The sequence below is a fragment of the Sapajus apella genome, unplaced genomic scaffold, assembly GCF_009761245.1.
Source record: "Sapajus apella isolate SASKATOON/1434 unplaced genomic scaffold, GSC_monkey_1.0 scaffold3, whole genome shotgun sequence".
Taxonomy (NCBI): Eukaryota; Metazoa; Chordata; class Mammalia; order Primates; family Cebidae; genus Sapajus; species Sapajus apella.
Window position 1 is genome coordinate 63,180,738 of NW_022436943.1, and position 23,261 is coordinate 63,203,998.

At 41.8% G+C, this 23,261-nt stretch overlaps 1 protein-coding gene across 4 annotated transcripts in view; it reads right to left on the reverse strand.

The window, feature by feature from the left end:
* The window catches only part of TRAPPC9 (trafficking protein particle complex 9), a 701,893-nt gene that overhangs the window by 627,828 nt on the left and 50,804 nt on the right, over positions 1-23,261 (reverse strand). For all 4 annotated transcript variants that reach the window (XM_032246659.1, XM_032246663.1, XM_032246652.1 and 1 more), the window contains 2 exons: positions 10,901-11,022; positions 2,728-2,853 (listed from right to left, as the gene is read on the reverse strand). In XM_032246659.1, coding sequence (XP_032102550.1) covers positions 2,728-2,853; positions 10,901-11,022 — 248 coding nt within the window. The remainder of the gene's footprint in view (positions 1-2,727; positions 2,854-10,900; positions 11,023-23,261) is intronic.

The window sequence follows — 23,261 nt, forward strand, 5'->3', positions numbered from 1 at the left end:
ATAAGGCCTCTTCCTAATGCTCCTTGGTGACACACTACCGACGGTGGTGCTGTTTCCCTACGCTATGTGGCCAACAGCTCTGAGGGACTGTGTTGTTTCTTTTACCCGGTTTATTGGCTTTACTGCATTCTTGTCCCTCCCTTTGGTGTGATGCTGACACTCTGACTTATCGGCCTCCCTGCCAGCATCTAATCTAGGAAATCAGCCGAGATGAGGGGTCCCAGGGATGGTAAATACACTTTACAGAAGAAGGAACTGAGGCACACACAGGTCAAATGTCTTGCAAGGCAAGTGAAGCTTGAACGCCAACCCCAGCAGTCTGTATCCAGTCCAAGCGCTGGACTCTCATGCTAAAATACCTCTCTTTTTATAGACTGTGGCTATAAACATTATAAAGTACCAAAACATGGACAACTCTGAGATGGTGGTGAACTGCTATTTTGTTTCTACTTAGGTTATCTGCTCTCAATTGAAAAAATTAAGAACCTCTGTAGTCAATATGGCAACATTTCGATATATGAAATCCCAATGATAGAGACATAAGTGTCTTATTATTAGTCATACCTATTTATGTGTTCAAAATAGAAACTGACTTGAAAGTCTCTCCTCTCTCTTCTACCCTCTGCCCTGTCTCTCCCCTGGGCCCCCAGACCCCACGCCTCTCCCGTTATGTGCGAAGCAGAACCTCTCCTTTCCCTCCACCACTGCCTTGCAGCTTGCCCTCCTGGGGGCCCAGCCTGACCGTCAGGCACCTAATGGAGCAACACTCCATTCCACCCAAACCGATCCCACAGTCGGCCGCTGACCTTTCCACATAGACCCCTAAGCACATTTCCAGCTGGCTGGCCTTGCTGCCAGCAGCCTCCCTCCTCTAGGGAAGCTGTCAGCACTGCTTGCCTGGGCTCCCCAAGGGCCTCTGCAATGGGCCCCCTCCCTCCCTCTCCCCTGGCTCCATACAAATCTGGTCGCATCAGTCCCTTTTAGAAGCAGCCCCAAATGCTTCACCTGGCCAAGAAAGCCCTCCTGCTCAGACTCTGTCCTCCCTACCCTTCTCTGTCTCCCTCCCTCCCTCCCCTCGCTCTCCATCTCCCCCTCTTTCACCCCCACCGCCCCGTCTCTTACTTATTTAGTCTCTCCCAGTGATGGGCTCTGTCTGTTTCAGAGAATCACCCATGCTGAGCCATTTCTTTCCAAATGACCTTCACCCATTTCCTCTTTACCTGGCTCCTATTCATCCTTCAAGGCCCAGTTCCAATCTCACTGCCCTAGAGACAGTCCCTGGCCCCCACACCCTCCACCTCCATCAAACTAAGTTAAATCCTTTTGCCACTTGCTCCCTTGGCACCCGTGCCTCCATTTTTTTCCCAATTACCCCACTGCTCAATGCCTGCCTTTCCCACAAAACTGTCAGATGGATGAGGGTAGGACCTGCCTGCCTCACCTCTCTTTCCCCCACCTTAACACGATGCCCTCCTAAGGATCTGCTGAATTACAGTGACCTATATTCTCATCCTCCTCTTGTGTCCTTAAGCAAGCTGTTTAACTTGGTCTTGGTTTCTCTGTCTATAAAAATCCAAGTTAAACTAACTACATATCTAAAATCCTTCTAAGACTATCAGTTTTAGGATTTAGCATCAATTCACAACTAAAGGTTTTGATCATTGTTTTATTAAAAATCCATTCAGATTCAGATTTAAGTAATATTTAATAATATCTGACACAGTAGTGTCAAAGGAGCTATGTAAGTACTTTCACAAACTGCATGTTTTATAAACCCAACACCTCAAACAGGGTTACAAATGGCAAGTAACTGAAGATAAGAGGCATGAAGCTTATTCAAGATTGCAAAGCTGGTAAGACAGTTATTTATCCATACAAACAAACAAAAAAAAAATTGAGCCAAGTATGGTGGCTCACGCCCATAATCCCAGTTCTTTGGGAGACTGAGGTGGATGGATTACAAGGTTGGAGGTTCAAGACCGGCCTGGCCAACATAGTGAAACCCCGTCTCTACTAAAAATACAAAAATTAGTTGGGCATAATGGCGCAGGCCAGCAGTCCCAGCTACTCAAGAGGCTGAGGCAGGAGAATTGCTTGAACCCGGGAGGCAGAAGTTGTGGTGAGCCCAGCCTGTGCCACGGTACTCCAGCCTGGGCAACAGAGGGAGACTCCATCCCCAAAAAAAAAATTGGAAAGGACAACAAGTTCTGAATTTTGAAAGTTAAATACCACAAATGAAAGAAGTAAAATATACAAATAACGATGTTAATTAGAAATCAAGTTAAGGGCTCAGTGCAGTGCCTCAAGCCTATAATACCAGCACTTTTGGAGGCCGAGGCGGTCAGATTACGAGGTCAGGAGCTTAAGACCAGCCTGGCTAACATGGTGAAACACCATCTCTACTAAAAAATACAAAAGCTTAGCTAGGTATGGTGGCACGCACCTGTAGTCCCGGCTACTGGGGAGGCTGAGGCAAGAGAATCGCTTGAACCGGGGAGGCAGAGGTTGCAGTGAACCAAGATCACACCTCTGCACTCCAGCCTGGGTGACACAGCAAGACTCTGCCTCAAAAAAAAAAAAAAAAAAAAAAACAAAATAGAGTTCAGATTCAACAGTTTTTATCACGGCATGCTGAACCTCAGCAGAATGAAATAAGCTGAATTCACAGTGAATAAATTCCACAAGAACTGGAGTAACTCTTCCACTCATAGGGAGACATACACTCACCTGCCGAAGGTTAATGTACACTGCGTTCTGAAGAAATTCTGATGCTTCCATGCTCCGTTTCTGAATTGCAAGGACACGTACAGCCTTGATGCACGCTTCCAACTCAATCACTCCAGCATTCTTATACTGCAGGGTGTAAAGGAAGCGCCTCCGTCAAAAAAGAGTTGAGATGTTTCCATCACATTCTAAATGCTGTGTTACTGGGACTCAGTAACTACAACAGCACTTCCCCCAGCACACGGCTCCAGATACCCTTCCTGATATGGTTTGGCTTTATGTCCCCACCCAAATCTCATCTTCAATTGTACTCCCATAATTCCCACATGTTGTGGGAGGGACCTGGTGGGAGATAATTGAATCATGGAGTGGTTTCCCCCATACTGTTCTTGTGGTAGTGAATAAGTCTCATGAGATCCCATAGTTTTATCAGTGGTTTCTGCTTTTGCGTCTTCCTCATTCTCTTTTTGCCTGCTGCCATCCATGTAGGATGTGACTTGCTCCTCCTTGCCTTCTGCCATGATTGTGAGGCTTCCCCAGCCACGTAGAACTGTAAGTTCAATTAAACCTATTTCTTCTGTAAATTGCCCAATCTTGGGTATGTCTTTATCAGCAGCATGAAAACAGACTACTACAGTAAACTGGTACCAAGTGTAGAGTGTTGCTGAAAAGATACCTGAAAATGTGGAAGCAACTTTGGACCTGGGGAACAGGCAGAGGTTGGAACAGTTTGGAGGCCTCGGAAGAAGACAAGAAGATGTGGGAAAGTTTGGAACTTCCTCAAGACTTGTTGAATGGCTTTTGCAGAAATGCTGATGGTGATATGAACCATAAGGTCCAGACTGAGGCAGTCTCAGATGAAACGAGGAACTTGTTGGGAACTGGAGCAAAGGTGACTCCTGTTATGTTTTAGCAAAGAAATGGCAGCATTTTGCCCCTGCCCTGGAGACTTGTGGAACTTTGAACTTGAGGAAAATGACTTAGGGTATCTGGCAGAAGAAATTTCTAAGCAGCAAAGCATTCAAGAGGTGACTTGGGTGCTGTTAAAAGCATTCAGTTTTAAAAGGGAAACAGAGCATAAAAGTTTGAAAAATTTGTAGCCTGACAATTTGATAGAAAAGAAAAATCCCCTTTTCTGAGGAGAAATTCAAGCTGCAGTAATTTGCATAAGTAACAAGGAGCCAAAAGTTAATCCCCAAGACAATGGGGAAAGCATCTCCAGAGCCTGTCAGAGGTCTTCACAGCAGTGCCTCCCATCACAGACCTGAGGCCTAGGAGGAAAAAGTGGTTTCACCGGCCGGCCCGGCTCAGGGTCCCCATGCTGTGTGCAGCATAGGGACTTGGTGCCCTGTGTCCCAGCCACTCCAGCCAAGGCTGAAAAGAGCCAATATAGAGCCTGGGCCGTGGCTTCAGAGGGTGGAAGTCCCAGGCCTCGACAGCTTCCAAGTGGTGTTGAGCCTGCAGGTGCACAGGAGTCAAGAACTGAGGTTTGGGAACCACCACCTAGATTTCAGAAGATGTATGGAAACGCCTGAACGTCCAGGCAGACATTTGCTTCAGGGGCAGGGCTCTCATGGAGAACCTCTGCTAGGCCAGTGCAGAAGGGAAATGTGGGGTCAGAGCCCCAACATAGAGTCCCTACTGGGGCACTGCCTAGTGAAGCTGTGAGAAGAGGGCCACTGTCCTGCAGACCCCAGAATAGCAGATCCACCGACAGTTTGTGTCATGTGCTTGGAAAAGCCACAGACGCTCAACATTAGCCAGTGAAAGTAGCCAGGATGGGGGTTGTACCCTGCAAAGCCACAGGCGCAGGGCTGCCCAAGACCATGGGAACCCACCTCTTGCATCAGCATGACCTGGATGTGAGACATGGAGTCAAAGGAGATCTTTTTGGAGCTTTAAGATTTGACTTTCCCACTGGGTTTCAGACTTGCATGGGGCCTGTAGCCCCTTTGTTTTGCCAATTTCTCCCATTTAGAAAGGCTGTATTTATCCAAAGTCTACGCCCCCACTGTATCTAGGAAATAACTAGCCTGCTTTTGATTTTATAGGTTCATAGGTGGAAGGGACCTGCCTTGTCTCAGATGAGACCTTGGACTATGGACTTCTGAGTCACTGATGAAATGAGTTAAGACTTTGGGGGACTTTTGAGAAGGCATAATTGGTTTTGAAATGTGAGGACATAAGATTTGGAGGGGCCAGGGACAGAATGATATGGTCTGACTCTGTGTCCCCACCCAAATGTCATCTTGAATTGTACTCCAATAATTCCCATGTGTTGTGGGAGGGACCTGGTGGGAGATAATGGAATCATGGAGGTGGCTTCCCCCATATACTGTTCTCGTGGTAGTGAATAAGTGTCACTAGATCTGTGGTTTTATCAGGGATTTCCACTTTCGAGTCCTCTTCTCATTCTCTCTTTGCCTGCTGCCAACCATGTAAGACAGGACTTGCACCTCCTTGCCTTCCACCATGATTATGAGGCCTCCCCAACCACAGACAACTGTAAGTCCAATTAAGCCTCTTTTTTGTAAGTTGCCAGTCTCCAGTATGTCTTTATCAGCAGCATGAAAATGGGCTAATACACCTCCCCACCAAGGCTGGAGAATTTGTGAGAAAGTCTATCCTTTATAGGAGCAAAAGAGATTGGTGGGGCTGAGTGAATCTAAGAATGCATCAATGTGTATGCATTCATTAAAATAATATGACCAAAGCCGGGCGCGGTGGCTTAAGCCTATTATCCCAGCACTGTGGGAGGCCGAGGCGGGTGGATCACGAGGTCAAGAGATCGAGACCATCCTGGTCAAAATGGTGAAACCCCGTCTCTACTAAAAATACAAAAAAAATTGGGCCTGGCGCGGTGGCTCAAGCCTGTAATCCCAGCACTTTGGGAGGCCGAGGCGGGTGGATCACGAGGTCAAGAGATCGCGCCATTGCACTCCAGCCTGGGTAACAAGAGCGAAACTCCGTCTCAAAAAAAAAAAAAAAAAAAAAATTAGCTGGGCATGGTGGCGCATGCCTGTAATCCCAGCGACTCAGGGGGCTGGGGCAGGAGAATTGCCTGAACCCGGGAGGCGGAGGTTGCGGTGAGCCAAGATCGTGCCATTGCACTCCAGCCTGGGTAACAAGAGCGAAACTCCGTCTCAAAAAAAAATAATAATAATAATAATAATAATATGACCACAGTAGCTTGCTATTTTGCAAAATTTCAAAATGTTATCAATGAATACTTTGCTATTCGGTTCTGCTTATCATCCCTTGTAGTACTCTAAAACATTTTTAGAAACTCTCACACCTGCAGCTTTAATGCAGTTGTTGTAAATTCATTTTATTTAGTTGCAAAAAATCTGACTCCCTGTGTGTTCAATGCTTTCTGATTTTGTCTCAGAGTTGCTTCTTCCTACTTCTCAGTTCCTATTATGGTTCCTGAGATGAAGAACAAATGAGGGCGTTTGGAACAGAAAAGGCTTTGTGGAACTTCATTCGACTACGCAATAAACCGAGGAGTCTTTCTTAAGCTTCACCCCCAATTCTCCTGGCTTGAAGCCAGGAGAGCCACCCCCAGCGCCTCTTACACACCGTGTGGCCCCAGACCCGGGAACATGGAAAGGAGGAAGGAGTCACGTTCCAGAACTCTTCCAAAAAAGAAGAGTTCAGCCAGGAGGCAGAGGTTGCAGTGAGCCGAGATCGCACCACTGCACTCCAGCCTGGTGTCAGAGAGAGACTCCATCTCAAAAAAATTAAAAATAAATAAAATAAATAAATGAAAGAAGAGTTCAGATGGATGGATCTCCTTCCTTCCCTCCAGTGACCTTCTCCCTCCCAAGCCTCCAATGCAAAATCTTCCATGCTAGCCATTCTGCATTTTTCTTTTCTACTCCAAACCTTTTTTATTTTTTATTTTTTTCCTAATTATCGCAGCTGGAGTGGTTTTAATCTGATGTCACATAATTTAATTTAAAATTAAAGAAAGCCTTTATAGAAGTTAAGTCCATGCATACTAGTACCTGAAGAGAAACGGAGATTGGGAGGAGTAACACACTAATATTCTTTTGCATGTGAAAACCAATGCATATAACGAACAAGCCTTTGCTGAGACCCACTAGAGGCCTGGCATGGCATCACTGCTCGTGAACATGCAGTCTATTTACCAACCACGAAAAAGCAAAGGAGCAACTGGTCATCCTCCTCACTAAAATCATGCATAAGGGGGGACAACCAGTTTTATACTTACTATGCCAGAAAGGGTGGGCTTCATTCCTTCCCTTTCCACACACATGACATATATATAATCTGTGTTATCACAGACGATCAGAAAAAGAAGCTATTCATACTTATTTCAATACCAACAATGAAGTAAGAAATCTATCAATTGTATATACTGTTTTATAACACAAGAAAATACTAACATAGGGACTTGATTCTATGGAAATACTCTTTTTCCTTCAAAACTTTTAAAACAGTTTCTATTGAAGTGAGAATAAAAGTCACTGCAAATTTTTCCACATATTTTTGGTAAAATTTACGTATTTTAATGTACATTACAAAGCTATTTAAAATGAAACCATGAAAAAAAAATTTTTTTGAGACAGGGTCTTGCTCTGTCACCCAGGTTGGAGTGTAATGGTGTGATCACAGCTCATTGCAGCCTCAATCACCCAGGCTCAGGTGATCCTCCCACCTCAGCCTCCCTGGATGCTGAGACAACAGGTGTGCACCACCACACCCAGCTAATTTTTTTGCATATTTTGTAGAGGCAGGGTTTCGCCATGTTTCCCAGGCTGATCTGGAAGTCCTGAGTTCAAATGATGCTCCCAACTTAGCCTCCCAAAGTGTTAGAATTACAGGCATGAGCCACTGCCTGTAACTCAAACTCTTTTTTTTTTTTAATTCTTTCCTCCTAACCAAATTTTCATGGCTAGAATACTTAATTTATTATTCCTCAAAAATTCTAAAATAATTTGTTCAAGTTTTAAAAAAATCAGATTGGAATTTTGATAGGGGCTTTCAATACGTTTCATTCTGGGAGGTTATATGCAGTGGCTTTGGCCTTTAATCCCAGCATCTCAGGAAGCCATGGTGGGAGGATTGCTTGAGGTCGGCAGTTCCAGACCAGCCTGCGCAACATAGAGAGACTCCATCATTAGCTAAATAAAAAATTAGCCAGGCATGGTGGCGTGCACCTGTTGTTACAGATACTCGGTCATCTGAGTGAGGCAGTGAGGTAGGAGGCTGAGGGTGACAGGATTGCTTGAATCAAGGAGTTTGAGGTTACAGTGAGCTGTGATCGTGCCACTGCACTACAGACTGGGCAACAGAGCAAGACCCTGTCTCCAAAAAAACAAAACAAAAAAAAAAGGTGGGTGCAGTGGATCATGCCCAGCACTTTGGAAGACCTGAGACAGGCAGATCGCTTGAGCCAGAGGTTTAAGACAAGCCTGGGCAACATGGTAAAACCCCACCTCTACAAAAAATACCAGACACAATTAGCTGGGCAAGGTATTGTACACTTCTGGTCCCAGCACACAGGGAGGCAGAGGTGGGAGGACCACCTGAAGCTGGGAGATCAAGGCTGAAATGAACTCCAGCCTGGGCAACAAAGCAAAACCCTGTATCCAAAAAAAAAAAAAAGAAAGAAAGAAACACTTTGAGATATTAAGTAAACTGCTAAAACAGATAAAATATGGTGCTGAAGAAAAGAGATTCATAGAAAGGAATGAACAGTTAATAAATAGACACAAGTATGTGAAAGTATTTAGTACAGGTGAGAATTCAAATCAAAGAGAAAAAAATATGAATTCAATACATCATGGTAGGACAGTGAGATAATGACCTGAAAACTATAAATTGTATTCTTATGTCATAATACACACAAAACAAATTATAGATAATGATAAAAATTATTTTAAATGCTAATGATAGTGAATATAAATATATGTTTGCATATATTATCTCAGCTTAACTACAGTTCTATGAGATGATGGGTACTGTTACCATCCCCATTTTAGAGATTAAAAAACTGAAGAAAAGAGTTTAATTCTATTGTTAAGAAAGTATTTCTAAGCAGGGCGGGCATGGTGGCCAACGCCTATAATCCCAGCACTTTGGGAGGCCCAGGTGGGTAGATCACTTGAGGTCAGGAGTTTGAGACCAGCCTGGCCAACATGGTGAAACCCCGTGTCTACTAAAAATATAAAAAATTAGCTGGATGTGGTGGCTCACACCTGTAGTCCCAGCTACTCAGGTGGCTGAGGCAGGAGGATCACTTGAATCCAGGAGGCAGATGTTGTAGTGAGCCCAGACCGTGCCACTGCACTGCAGCCTGGGCAACAGAGTGAGACTCTGTCTCAAAAAAAAAAGCATTTCGAAGCATAATACTAAACTCCTAGCCTCAAGTAATCCACCTGCCTCAGCCTCCCAAAGTGCTGGAATTACAGGCATGAGCCACCACACTCGGCTGTATTGGCAAATATTTTTTTTAAATAATAGCTAACATTTATGGAGGAGTAACTTGTTAATAACCTTTTTGGAGGACAATATAGGAATATATAACTCTTTTTTAAAACGTATACTTTTTGGGGTTTTTTGACAGACTCTCACCCTGCAGCCCAAGCTGGAGTGCAGTGGTGTGATCTCAGCTCACCTCAAACTCCGCCTCCAGGCTCAAGTGATTCTTGAGCCTCAGCCTCTCAAGTAGCTGAGACTACAGATGCATGCAACCACATCTGACTAATTTTTTATATTTTAGTAAAGACAGGGTTTCCCCATGTTGCCCAGGCTGGCCTCAAACTCCTGAGCTCAGGCAATCCACCTGCATCAGCCTCCCAAAGTGCTAGGATTACAGGTGTGAGCCACTGTGCCTGGCCAAAAAAAAAAAGTATACTCTTTAACTCAACTCAACTTCTAGGAATTGTTCCCTTAAAAAAAAGTCAATCCAAAAAGATGTATCTATAGGGACATTTATCAGTTAACTGTTTACAGTGGGGGAAGAAAAAATGAAAATAAAACATAATCAGTAACAGCACTGGTGAAATAAATGATTCTACATCTTTTCATTGTCTATTAGAAGAGGAATTTGGAGAGTAACTTGAACATAACCTATGATAAATAAATGTTAACATCCAGGATAAATTTCTAGAAAAATTGAACCTAATGGAATACTGATACAAGAACACAAGAATATAGGGGCAAGAATGTTTGCTAAAGCATTTTTTTTCTAATTCACAGTGAAAAAGTGAGAAACCCTAAGTATCCATCTACAAGAGAATAATTAAGTAAATTAAGGCAAGCTGTGAAATCTGTAAGAGCAGGCATTTCATCTCGTTCTAGGTGGTGTTTAGGAGCATCACAAAATGCCTTGATGAACACGTGACTATATCCACATTTTAGAAAACCTTTCCACGCTATCTGAAAGAAGCAAGCAGTTCTAGAGGTGACAGTACACCCATGGTCTATGATATAACATAATATAATCCCATTTTCATAAATAAGATATACATGTGTGTGCTTGCATGTGTGCATACATGCACGTGTGTGTGTGTATATCTCATAGGCATAGATAAAGGTCATGAAGGCTATGGACTGAGTTGTTGATAATCAATAAACCAAGTTGTTAGTGAGGGTAAAGGAGGCATGTCAGTCTTTTGCACAACTTTTCTTTTTCAGTATTTTAGTAAGTACATTTGGAATTCGAAATTGTTTTCAATCCAAACTAAAAAGAAGGGTGCCTCCGCAAGATGGAAGCTTCTACGGGTCACTGAACATTATGCCACAAAAGATTTCAACAGCAGAGAGAAACGCATACTATGCCAAATGGAAGACATGGGTCACCACATAGTAAGTAAGTAAACTAGCTCCATTTCTTAAAATATAAATAATATACACTGACTAAAGGACCAGAAAATAGATATACAATATTAACAATCATTATCTGTGAATACTGGGGCCATGGTAGCCTTTTTTCTCCCTTTTCCAAATTTATTATACTAAACCTACACAGTTTTGAATAAGAAACAGAAAACATTTTAGGCATATAGTATTGTGCATTAGCTAGTAAGACATGAATACTTACAGAAACAAATAATTAAGAGATATTGCCGCATTACGCAATGTAAAATGGGAACTTCTGATTAAAACAACACAATTGTGTAAAAAATTCACAAATCAATAAAATTACCTTGCTGTAATAGGAAATGGCCTCTTTATACTTGTCAATTATGTCTTCGGGGCTAAGGCAGTTCTTAGCACGTCCAATCTCAGTGCTGGTGTCGGGATTGATGCCATTGGTGGTGAGGGCACCTGCAAACCGAGAGGAAGAAAAGAAATAATCTTTTGCTTTTACTCTATTATTTCTTTGTTAGTTTAAAGAAGGGCATGAATCAGATAAAACTTAGATGTGGCCTACTGAACTTTAAATAATGAAAGTGTTTAGTCTTCACTGCTTCTATGCTTCCTATAATAGCCTTGCTATCAAAGCATTGTATTAAATGTTAATTAACTCAGAATAAGTTTTCCTCTCTGTTGGAATTTTTTATTGAAGAACATGAAATGCATTACATAAAAGTAACATATTTACAGTAACTAGCTCAATTGTCTTGAAGGCAATGGTGAAGTCAGCGCACATTCTCTCACGGCTTGAAGCTCTTCATGCTAGCAAGGGACCACCCGCATCCTCAAAGGAGATCAACTACGCAAAAGCATTTTCTGAACCATACGGCATTCAAAAACAAATTATAATTGATAGTATGCTTTCTATGTCTATCATTTTCTATTTCTGACCAACTCCTATCAATAAGCAGAAGTATCTGATTTCCTAGTGACCAAACCCACATGGGCAAGCATTTTGGAGAAACTTCCATTTAAAGAATACAACCAACTACACAGAGAACTCTGGCAGAAAAAAAAATAAAGACAAAATATTCATTGACTTCACAGAACACTCAAAAAATATTCTCCAAAATCTCAATAGCAGGAAAAGCCTGACTTCCCCGAAACCACTTGGTTAGATTACAGAGAGTAAGCATCTCCCACAAATCCTGCTTCCCGTGCGCCACTGGGAAGCTCAGGGATGAGCCTGCCACCCATCTCTATAACCTCACAAGGCCAGGGACATGCATCTCACACCCCTCACTGCCCTCACAGGCTCACTTCTCACCCTTGTTTTCTAACCTAGGTCCAGTTTTTTCATCTGCGTATTGTCTGTTCTCTAATTCTATAACCTGCCTCAAATGCTTTTTGGAACAAGACAGAAGAATAAACAGGTAAGTGGAGAGGTGGATGGACAAATGGGTAGAGAACTCTAAGAAAAGGGGAACAAAGCATTTCATGCGCAAAATCCTCTTCTAGTAAGGGAAGAAAGAGCTGGAACAGAACTGTAAAGAGGCAGGTGGTTCAGGACTTTGTTTCCTGCTGATTTTGTGAAAATCACAGCAAGAAACTAGAGGGAAGAACTATAAATAATAATAGGAAAAAAAGGGCAAACTTGGAAAAACATATCTCAAATATGTACTTTTTAAAGAATAGATCCAAAACAGCAAGACCTGGTGATATCAACTGTGCATAGTCAGAGAATTGAGAATTCCATCCCCCAGGCACCAGGCATCCCCCGGCGCGGTGAGCATTTACACGAGTTGTTATAAGGCCATCGGGGCAAAAGCGACATTTTTCCACACTTAGTGGAAAGCAGGACCTAAGTCAGGAATGTCCACACGTGTCATCATCTCCAGCAACCCTATGAGAGTAGACTTAGTGTACCCCATCTCTACAGGTGAGGAGCCAAGATCTAGAGAAGTTCAATCTCCTTACTAGTTCTCACAATTACAGAGCTGGTGACTCAAAGCAGAAGCCATCTTGGGCCTATGTTCTTAACCACAGAAGTGGGGTGCTTTATGTGCTTTTCATGCTTATAATACATTTGTTTCTAGTGTAAGTTAATATTTAGTAAGTGGCAAGGAGTCTTGATTTATTTCATTAGCGCTAATGAATTATCTTTACATTGTTCAGTTTTACTCTTTTTTTTCCCTTAGAGAAATGGTTGGCGGGGGTTAGAATGAGGTGGATTTTTCATTCTTCATATGGTATCTCATCTCTTCTCTGAGAAGTAAATGATCAAAGCATTAGAGGGAAATCCCCTGCCACAAAGAAGAAACAAGTGCTCCCTCCATCTTTTAAAGAAAGGGCATCTCCAAGGCCGGGCGCGGTGGCTCAAGCCTGTAATCCCAGCACTTTGGGAGGCCGAGGCGGGTGCATCACGAGGTCAAGAGATCGAGACCATCCTGGTCAACATGGTGAAACCCCGTCTCTACTAAAAATACAAAAACATTAGCTGGGCATGGTGGTGCGTGCCTGTAATCCCAGCTACTCAGGAGGCTGAGGCAGGAGAATTGCCTGAACCCAGGAGGCGGAGGTTGCGGTGAGCCGAGATCGCGCCATTGCACTCCAGCCTGGGTAACAAGAGCGAAACTCCGTCTCAAAAAAAAAAAAAAAAAAAGAAAGGGCATCTCCAGTCACGAGGGCTAATTTGATAAACTTAATTTTTTTTTTTTTTTTTTTTTTTTGAGACCAAGTCTTGCTCTGTTGCCCGGCCTGGAGTGCAGTGGTGCAATCTTGGCTCACTACAATCCCCACCTCCTGGTTTCAAGCAATTCTCCTGCTCCATCCTCCCAAGTAGCTGGGATTACTGGCACCCACCACCACGCCCCGCTAATTTTTGTTTTTTTAGTAGAGATGGGGTTTCACCATGTTGGCCAAGCTGGTCTTGAACTCCTGACCTCAAGTGATCCGCCCACCTCAGCCTCCCAAAGTGCTGGAATTACAGGTGTGAGCCGCCATACCCAGCCATTAAACTAAATTTCAATATAAAGGCCAGAGGAAAAATTTCTATGTGGAGCAACCAAGAACAATAAAAACCATAGGAAAATAACAAGAGCATAGCTCCCAAGAGAGCTTAGTGAGTCGGACCAATTTAATTTTATTCTACAAAAGAGTAACAATTTCTAAAAACACTAGTAAGCCATAGATTTGATCTTCCTTGGCATCTGTAGAGTTGTGACAGTGCATGAGACGTCATCATGAACTAGTGAACCAGAGCTGTCATCATGAACTAGTGAACCAGAGCTGTCAAGACACATAGCCTGTAGATTATAGGCAGAAAATCAATGCCAGAGGAGGCTGAGACCTAGACAGGAGGAGACACAAAGAAATGGCATGGAGGAGAAGTCACAGGGACGGGGAGGCTGAAAAAGGCACCACCACAAAGGTTCTCAAGTATCAATCCAACAATGGTTTCATCATCCACTAAAGACGTACGTAGTGAGCTGCTGCCATGCACAAGGCTGTACACAAGGCACAAAACTGGAAACCCAGACATACAGATAAGATAAAGCAAAAAAAAAAGAAGGAAGAAAGCAGAGATGGATGAGGCCAAAGAGAGAAAGCCAAACCTTTCTCTCCTAAAGAGAAGAACAAAAGGGGCTTAGGTACACCAAGAACCAATGTGGCAATAACTTCAGCCATGGCTAACAGGCTAGCACCAGCCTGGGTCACAAACACCTGCCGTCCAACTACAGAACAAAAACCCTGCTACATGGGCACCATGGACTCCATCCAGCAGAGGAATGGCAGGAAGACAGGGCGTCCACAGGCGGCAGTGTGGGATCAAGTCCTCCGGCATCAGGACATGGCGCCTGGAATCACTGGAGCCAAGACAGACTGTTTAAAAATGGTCCTGGGACACCTGGGTGGCCACCTGGGGAAAAAAAGACAAAATAAAACCCACGCCTCACAGGAGACACAAGAGGAAATTCCAAATGGATCTAAGATCTGAACATAAAACAGAAAACCTTAAAAGAAGTTCAAAAAACACGGGTAAATTCCTCTAAAACCTGGACAATGAAAAATGTTCTCTATCATACAAACCTAAATGCAATAAAAGATTAATATATTCGATTACATTAAAATGCAGCAAGATTACTATAAACAAAGCCAAAACATAAATGATAATGTGATTTAAAACTATATGCAATGTATATCACAAAGAGCTCATATTCCACATATATCAAGGTCATAAAAATTAAAAGAGAAAAAAATAACTGAAAATCCAACAGAAAAAAAAAAATGACCAAAAGATTTGGACAGACAATCCATAAAAGAAAAACAAACAAAAAACTGACCCTTAAACATTTAAAAAGATGTTCAACTTCATTAATGGTAAGAGATGCCATTTGTTACATATCTAAGTTGCAAAAATTTAAAAGCCTGACTACACACTGTGTTGGTGAATCTATGGAAGAAATGCTCGCAGGCACTGCTGCTGTGAATGCAAACAATGGAACCTTTATGAAGACGACTCTGGCCAAATCTAGTAGCACCACATGTATGTCTCCTTTCTGACCCAGTAATTCCACTTCTAGGAGTTTACACTCAAGATACACCTTCAACGGTACAAAAATACTCCTATGCAATGTGATTTGCTGATGTATTATCTGTAACTACCAAACACTGGAAACAAACATCCATATGTTGAAGCCTGGTAACATAAAACGCAGTAGTACCTGCACACTTAGTTTACCACACAGCTGAGAAAATGAATGAAGAAAATCTCCATAAGCTGATATGAGTTGACCTCCAGGATCCATTAGCAACCGAAACAAAACATAAAACAAGTACAAAAGAATATATGTAATATCCTACCTTTTGCACAAGAAAAAGAATTAAGAACATCAATGTGGCCGGGTGCGGTGGCTGACACCTGTAATCCCAGCACTTTGGGAGGCTGAGGCAGGCAGATCACCTGAGGTCAGGAGTTCAGGACCAGCCTGAGCAACATGTTGAAACCCTGTCTCCACTAAAAATACAAAATTAGCTGGGCATGGTGGCGCATGCCTGTAATCCAGCTTCTTGGGAGGCTAAGGCAGGAGAACTGCTTGAACCTGGGAGGTGGAGGTTGCCGTGAGCCAGGATCGCGCCACTGCACTCCAGCCTGGACAACATGAGCAAAACTTCGTCTCAAAAAAAAAAAAAAACAATGTGTTTATTTTTTCAAAAAAAAAAAAAAAAGAAAGAAAAAGAAGAAGGAAAAGCCAAGAACAAATGATATTAGTAGTTACCTATAAGGGTAGTGAAACGAAGTGGAAAGAACAGAAGCGGGGCGGGGCACAGTGGCTGATGCCTATAACCTCAGCACTTTGGGGGGCAAAGGAAGGATCCTGGGTTGAGCTCAGGAGTTCAAGACTAGCCTGAGCAACGTGGCAAAATCCCATATTCAAAAGAAACACAAAAAAATTAGCCAGGCATGGTGGCGCACACCTGTGATCCCAGCTACCTGGGAGGATCGCTTGAGCCCAGGAGGTCAAGACTGAAGTGAGCTGTGATCATGCTGCTGCACTCCAGCCGGGGTGAGAGCATGAGACCCTGTCTCCAAAAATAAAAGAATAGGAGAGGAAGTAGCACTTCTCTGGTTAACCCTTTTTATATAGTTTTGACTTTTGGAACCATGTTAACCTTTTATATAGGTTTGGACAGGCACTGTGGCTCATGCCTGTAAGCCCTGCCCTTTAGGAAGCCAAGGTGGACAGATCACCTGAGGCCAGGAGTTCAAGACCAGCCTGACCAACATGGTGAAACCACATCTCTACTAAAAATACAGGCCGGGCGCGGTGGCTCACGCCTGTAATCCCAGCACTTTGGGAGGCCGAGGCAGGTGGATCACAAGGTCAAGAGATCGAAACCATCTTGGTCAACATGGTGAAACCCTGTCTCTACTAAAAATACAAAAAATTAGCTGGGCATGGTGGTGTGTACCTGTAATCGCAGCTGCTCAGGAGGCTGAGGCAGGAGAATTGCCTGAACCCAGGAGGTGGAGGTTGCCATGAGACGAGATCGCGCCATTGCACTCCAGCCTGGGTAACAAAAGCGAAACTCCATCTCAAAAAAATAATAATAATAATAATAATACAAAATTAGCCAGGCAAGGTGGCATGTACCTGTAGTCCCAGTTACTCAGGAGGCTGAGGCATGAGAATTGCTTCAACCTGGGAGGCAAAGACTGCAGTGAACCAAGATTGCACCACTGCACTCCAGCCTGGGCAACAGAGCGAGACTCTATCTCAAAAAAAAAAAATTTTTATACAGATTTTGAAATATAAAACAGTAACTCAGAGAACTGTAAAAATAAAAAATAAAAAATTTAAATCAACAAAGATGGGAAACCCACTAACGATACAGAAACATAAATAATTACATTTCAAATAACGTAATCACACTGACAGGGAGCTTTAAAGAACAAATCCAAGTAACCTCTAACTGCAGCACCTGTGTATTTATCCTGTCTCATGACCAAAAGAACTACAACCAGTCCTTGAACTCCATGTAGGGGTTTGTTTTTACAGCAATATTGGTTACATGTTGTAGGACTAAGAAAGCAAGTAACTATATTGATGTCCTTGGGAGTCATGTTTCTCCCTGGTGGAGAAGGAAGATGTGAAAGTCAAACAGGGGGAGAACAGCAAGAACTCTGGGATTTGGGTCTGTAATTGGAGAGAAGTTGGTATGAAGTTTACATAACAGCAGAAGTTCTCAAAGGGCCTAGAATCAATAAACCTCAGTAGCAATGACCGTATTTACTGACCAGACCTTGGTTTCTAAATACCACTCTCCAGCAAAAGAAACTAAAATTCCTTAGAGAAATGTCCGATTCCTGAGCTGGGACAGGGAAAGTACAAAACAAACCTAAAATATCTTTTTTTTTTTTTTTTGAGATGGCATCTCCCTCTTGTCACCCAGGCTGGAGTGCACTGGCACAATCTTGGCTCACTGCAACCTCCATGTCCCAGGTTCAAGCGATTCTCCTACCTCAGCCTCCCAAGTAGCTGGGATTACAGTCACCCACCACCCACACTTGGCTAATTTTTGTATTTTTAGTAAAGACAGGGTTTTGCCATGTTTGTCAGATGGGTCTTGTACTCTTGACCTCGGGTATCTGCCTTCCTCAGACCCTGAAATGTTGGGATTCCAGGCGCCCGCCACCACGCTCAGCTAATTTTTGTATTTTTAGTAAAGACAAGGTTAGGTTGGTCTTGAACTCTTAACTTCAAGTGATCTTCCTGCCACAGAATCCCAAAATGCTGGGATTATAGGTGTGAGCCACCGTGCCCAGCCTGTACCTAAAATATCTTGAGCCTGAATGTAAACAAGTATTCAATAACTGATTGAGGAACAGGTCGAAAGGTTACAAGGGTCGTCCTGAAGAGATGCGTTGGCCAAATCTAGCCAATGAACTACAAAATAAAGAATAACAGCAATGGATTAGAACCCACTGAAAAAACAATGATCCGTAAGTCCATAATAATAATAGATGAATGGATAGAAGGAAAGAAGGAGAAAAGAAAGGGAAAAAAGCTCCTCCTTATAGTAAAACACTAATAAGCATGTAAGGAATGGTGAAGCTAGAAAATCACCATTTGGCAGCATCACAGTAATAACTGACTCAGGTGAGATTCTTCACTGAATGCCAGAACCAGGAAGTGAAAGTGTGTTGACAAACAAGATGTACACATGGTCTCAAAGTATTTCCCACAAATTACTTACTATTTACATAGAGGAAAACAGTAACTTTACAGTGGAAAACTCGATCAGACTCCACTTTAACCAATTATCAAAGTTATCCTCACCAGGAATGCGACAAATGAACCCCATGTGCCTCTGATTTAATGCACAATGAATCACTTATTTCACCTCTCCCTCCACCCTGCCAAAATGCAAAATCTCATAATCATAAAGCAACTTCGGGCAAATGCAAAGTGAGAACATTCTGCAAAATAAATCGCCTATATTCTTCAGAAACATCAATTATCATGAAAAACGAAGACAGGCTGAGATGATACTAAGTGCGATGGACACTCAGTGCTGTGCGTGATCTGGGACGGGCTCCTGCGTCAGGAAATACAACTGCTGTACTGGAACAGCTGGTGGAATGCAAAAAGGTCTGGAGGGTAGATAAAGGTACTGAATACATCACTGCCAAATTCCCTGATTTTCATCACTGTACTGTTTATGTGAAAACCTCGTCCTCAGGAAATGCACACTGAGGTATTCAGGACGGGCATCAGGTCTGCAACTCACTGTCAAATCGCTGAAAAAAAAAAATCTGTATACTCACAGAGATCAAATAATAAAGCAAATGATACAACTGACAAATATGGATGAAGAGTATATCAGAGTCCTCTTTACCACTCTTTTATAAAATTTATACGTTTTTAATTATTTCAAAATCAACAGTTTAAAAAAGTAGAACTATGATAAACTCATTAAGTTACAAAACAAGTCTATTATATTAAAAATAGGATGCATTTCATAAAGACAAGAGCACTAAAACACATGCAATTGAGAATATAAATGAAATGAAAATGGAGAAGATAAATTACAAATGAAGATCATAGGCCGTGATCCATTGGTTTTTGTGTCTGGGAAATAAATAAATAATAAATATCATAGGCATGAGCAGAATGAGTCATTTTTTCACTTACACACTCATAACACCTGCTAGGTGCCTCTTCCTTGCCAGGTACTGAGCCAGGCACAGGAAATACATTGCCACAGCAGTGTGTACAGTAATTAAAAAGTCACCACCCAGGTTACGCACAGTAGCTCATGCCTGTAACCCAAGCACTTTGGAAGGCCAAGGCAGGTAGTTCACCAGAGGTCAGGAGTTCGAGACCGGCCTGACCACCATGGTGAAACCCATCTCTACTAAAAACACAAAAATTAGCCAGGCATGGTGGCACATACCAGTAATGCCAGCTATTCAAGAGGCTGAGGCAGAAGAATTGCTTGAACCTGGGAGGCAGAGGTTGCAATGAGCTGAGATCACACATTGTGCTTCAGCCTGGGCAACATGAGCAAGGCACTGTCTCAAAGAAATAATAATAAATAAAAAGTCACCATCGGACACTATGATTAAAGGAACATAAGCGTCAGGCCAGCCTTTGGCTTTACTGACAGCTGCCAGACACCTACTGAAGAACCAATTGTGCAGGAAGATTGGATATTTTTTCTTCCCTAAGGATATAAAAATTCTGTAATAAGACTGGAGGTACATCATCAAACAAATTAAAGGGAAACTGACCCGGGAAGAAATATGAAGAAGTTGTGGTTTTTAAGCAAGCTAAAAGAAGACAAAGGAAGCATAACCAAAAAAAATTCTACAGTAGAAATTTTTAAAAAGGAGGAGGAGGAGGAGGCCAGGAGCAGTGGCTTACCCCTAAAATGCCAGCACTTTGGGAGGCTCAGGCAGGAAGATCACTTGAGCCCACGAGTTCGAGACCAGCGTGGGTAACATAGTGAGATCCTGACTCTACAAAATATCTAAAAATTAACCAGGCATTGTGATATGGCCCTGTAGTCCCAGCTACTTGAGAGGCTGAGGTGGGATGATTGCTTGAGCCTGGCAGGTTGAGACTGCAGTGAGCCATGATCATCCCACTGCACTCCAGCCTGGGCGACAGAGACCGACTCTGTCTCTAAATAAATAAGTAAATAACTGAAATCACAGAAATGTGTTTCCAGTCACAACAAAATTGTTTAACAGAATTATTTTAGAAATCGACAACAGAAGGAAATTTTGGAAATTCACGTATACTTGGAAATTAAATAGTACACACCTAAATAACCAATGGGTCAAAGAAGAAATCACAAGAGAAATTAGAAAGTATTTTTTTTTAATTTGAGACAGGGTCTCACTCTGTCCCCCAGGCTGGAGTGCAGTGGTGTGACCTTGGCTCACTACAACCTCTGCCTCCCAGGCTCAAGCAATTCTCCTGCCTCAGCCTCCTGAGTAGCTGGGATTACAGACATGTGTTACCACGACCAGCTAATTTTGAATTTTTGTATTTTTTGTAGAGATGGGGTTTTACCATGTTGGCCAGGCTGGTCTCGAACTCCTGACCTCAAATGATCTGCCTGCCTTGGCCTCCCAAAGTGCTAGGATTACAGGCATGAGTCACCACGCCCAGGCTAGAAATTAGAAAATACTTTGATTAACTGGGCATGGTATCATGGCCTATAGTCTCAGCCACTTGGGAGGCAGAAGCAAACAGAAGGAAGGAAATAAAGGTTTGAGCAGAAATAAATGAAATGGAGAATTGAAAACCAATAGAGAAAAGCCAACAAAACCGAAAGTTCAGTCTTAAAATGACCACACAGTTATGCACTACCCAAGAAGAAAGAAGAATCAAATTACTAAAATCAGAGCTGAAAGAACAGACATTACTAACAACCTTACAGAAATAAATTGCAAGACAATATTATGAACAATCATATGCCAATGAATTTTATATATATATATGTAGATACAGATACAGATTACAGATATAGATATAGATGTATCTAGATGAGATGGGCAAATTCCCAGAAAGACACAAACTACTAACCCTCACTCAAGAAGAACTAGAAAATCTAAATAGACCCATAAAAAGTGATTAAATCAATAATCAAAAAATCTCCCAGAAAGAAAAGCTGGGTACAACTGGCTTCAAAGGTGAATTCTACCAAATATTTAGGGACAAATTAACACCAATTCTTCATAAATTCTTCCAGAAAACATAAGAACAAGGAACACTAACTGATTCATTATATGAGGCTAATGTTGCCCTAACACCAAAACCAGAAAAAGACATCAAAAGAAAACTACAGACCAACAGTACTTATGAATATAGATGCAAGGCAAGGGGCAGTGGCTCACGCCTGTAATCCCAGCACTCTGGGAGACCAAGGCGGGTAGATCACCTGAGATCAGGAGTTCAAGACCAGCCTGGCCAAAATGGTAAAACCGTCTCTCTACTAAAAATAGAAACATTAGCTGGGTCTGGTGGCACATTCCTGTAGTCCCAGCTACTCAGGAGGCTGAAGCAGGAGAATCATTTGAACCTGGGGGGCAGAGGTTGCAGTGAGCCAAGATCACGCAACTGCACTCCAGGCTGGGCGACAGAGGGAGATGCCATCTCAAAAATATATATATATACAGATGCAAATATCCTCAATAAAATTACTAGCACACTGAATTCAGCATGATATAAAAAGGCTTATACAACATGAACGAGTGGGATTCAGCTCAGGAATCTAAGGTTAGTTTAATGTCTGAAAATGAGTGGAATAAAAGACAAAACCACATGATCATCTCAATAGACACAAAAAAAGCATTTGATGAATTCAACACCCTTTCGTGATGACACTCAACAAACTCAGCATAGAAGGGAATGTTCTCAATCTGCTAAAGGGCATCTGTGAAAAATCCACATCTACCATCATGCTTTATATTAAAAGACTCCCCCAACAATCAAGGATAAGACAAGTCATCCAAATTAGAAAGGAAGAAAAACTCTCTCTCTTTTCAGATGACATGATCTTGCTTATAGAAAATCCTAAAAAATGATTAGAGCTAAGAAATGAGTTCAGCAAATTTGAAGGATATAAAACCAATACACAAAAAATTGTGTTTCCATACACTTGCAATGAATCATGTGAAAATGAAATTAAGAAAACAATTCTGTTTACAATAGCATGAAAAAGAATAAAATACTTAGGAGTATATTTAACCCAAAAAAAACTATAAAATGATATTCTGAAAACTCAAAACACTGTCAACAAACAATTAAAGAAGGTAAATGTTGAAAAGGCATCCCATGTCCATGAATTAGAAGATGTAATCTTCTTAAAATGGCAACACTCTCCAAACTGATCAACAGATTGATTCAACATAATCTCTATCAAAATTCCATCTAAATTCTTTGTAGAAAATGACTATCTGATCCTAAAATTCACATGGAAATTCAAGGGATCCAGAATAACCAAAACTATCTTGAGAAGAAATGAACAAATTTAGAAGACTTACACTTCCCAATTTCAAAATTTACTACAATTTACCTGGGGCGGGGGGGGGGTATGGGTAATTTTTTAATTTATTTATTTTCTTTATCTTAATTTTCTAAATTCTCTATAATGAAGATGACTTTTACAATATGGAAAAATATGATTTTGTTTTTATATTTTTTTCTTTTTTTTCTTTCCAACTTTTATGTTCAAGGGTACACGTGCAGGTTTGTTACATGTACAAGTTATTTTTTTAAACATGCACACCTACTCCTTGAAAAGAATTTATAAAGAGGTAAACAAATATCTAGAGAAAAATAACTTATATAAGAGTATATTTAAATTTTTCACAAATTGAAAACTTAAAAGCATCAAATTCCTAGGGAAATTTATATAACATATAAAAACAAATTCATTTTCAAAAGTTATAATTGACTAATGAAAACCCAACAAACAAAGGGAAAATCATTTGATAGGCAACTTTAAATACATGGAAAGGCAAAGGTCTAGAAATTACAGCTCCAGCCAGGTACAGTGGCTCACGCCTAAATTCCTAGTGCTGTGGGAGGTTGAGGCAAGAGACTCACTTAAGGCCAGAGTTCAAGAAATTACAGCTCCTGTAATTCAGATACTAACTCAATATGATGAAAGAAAACCTCTACCTAGGAGACAGT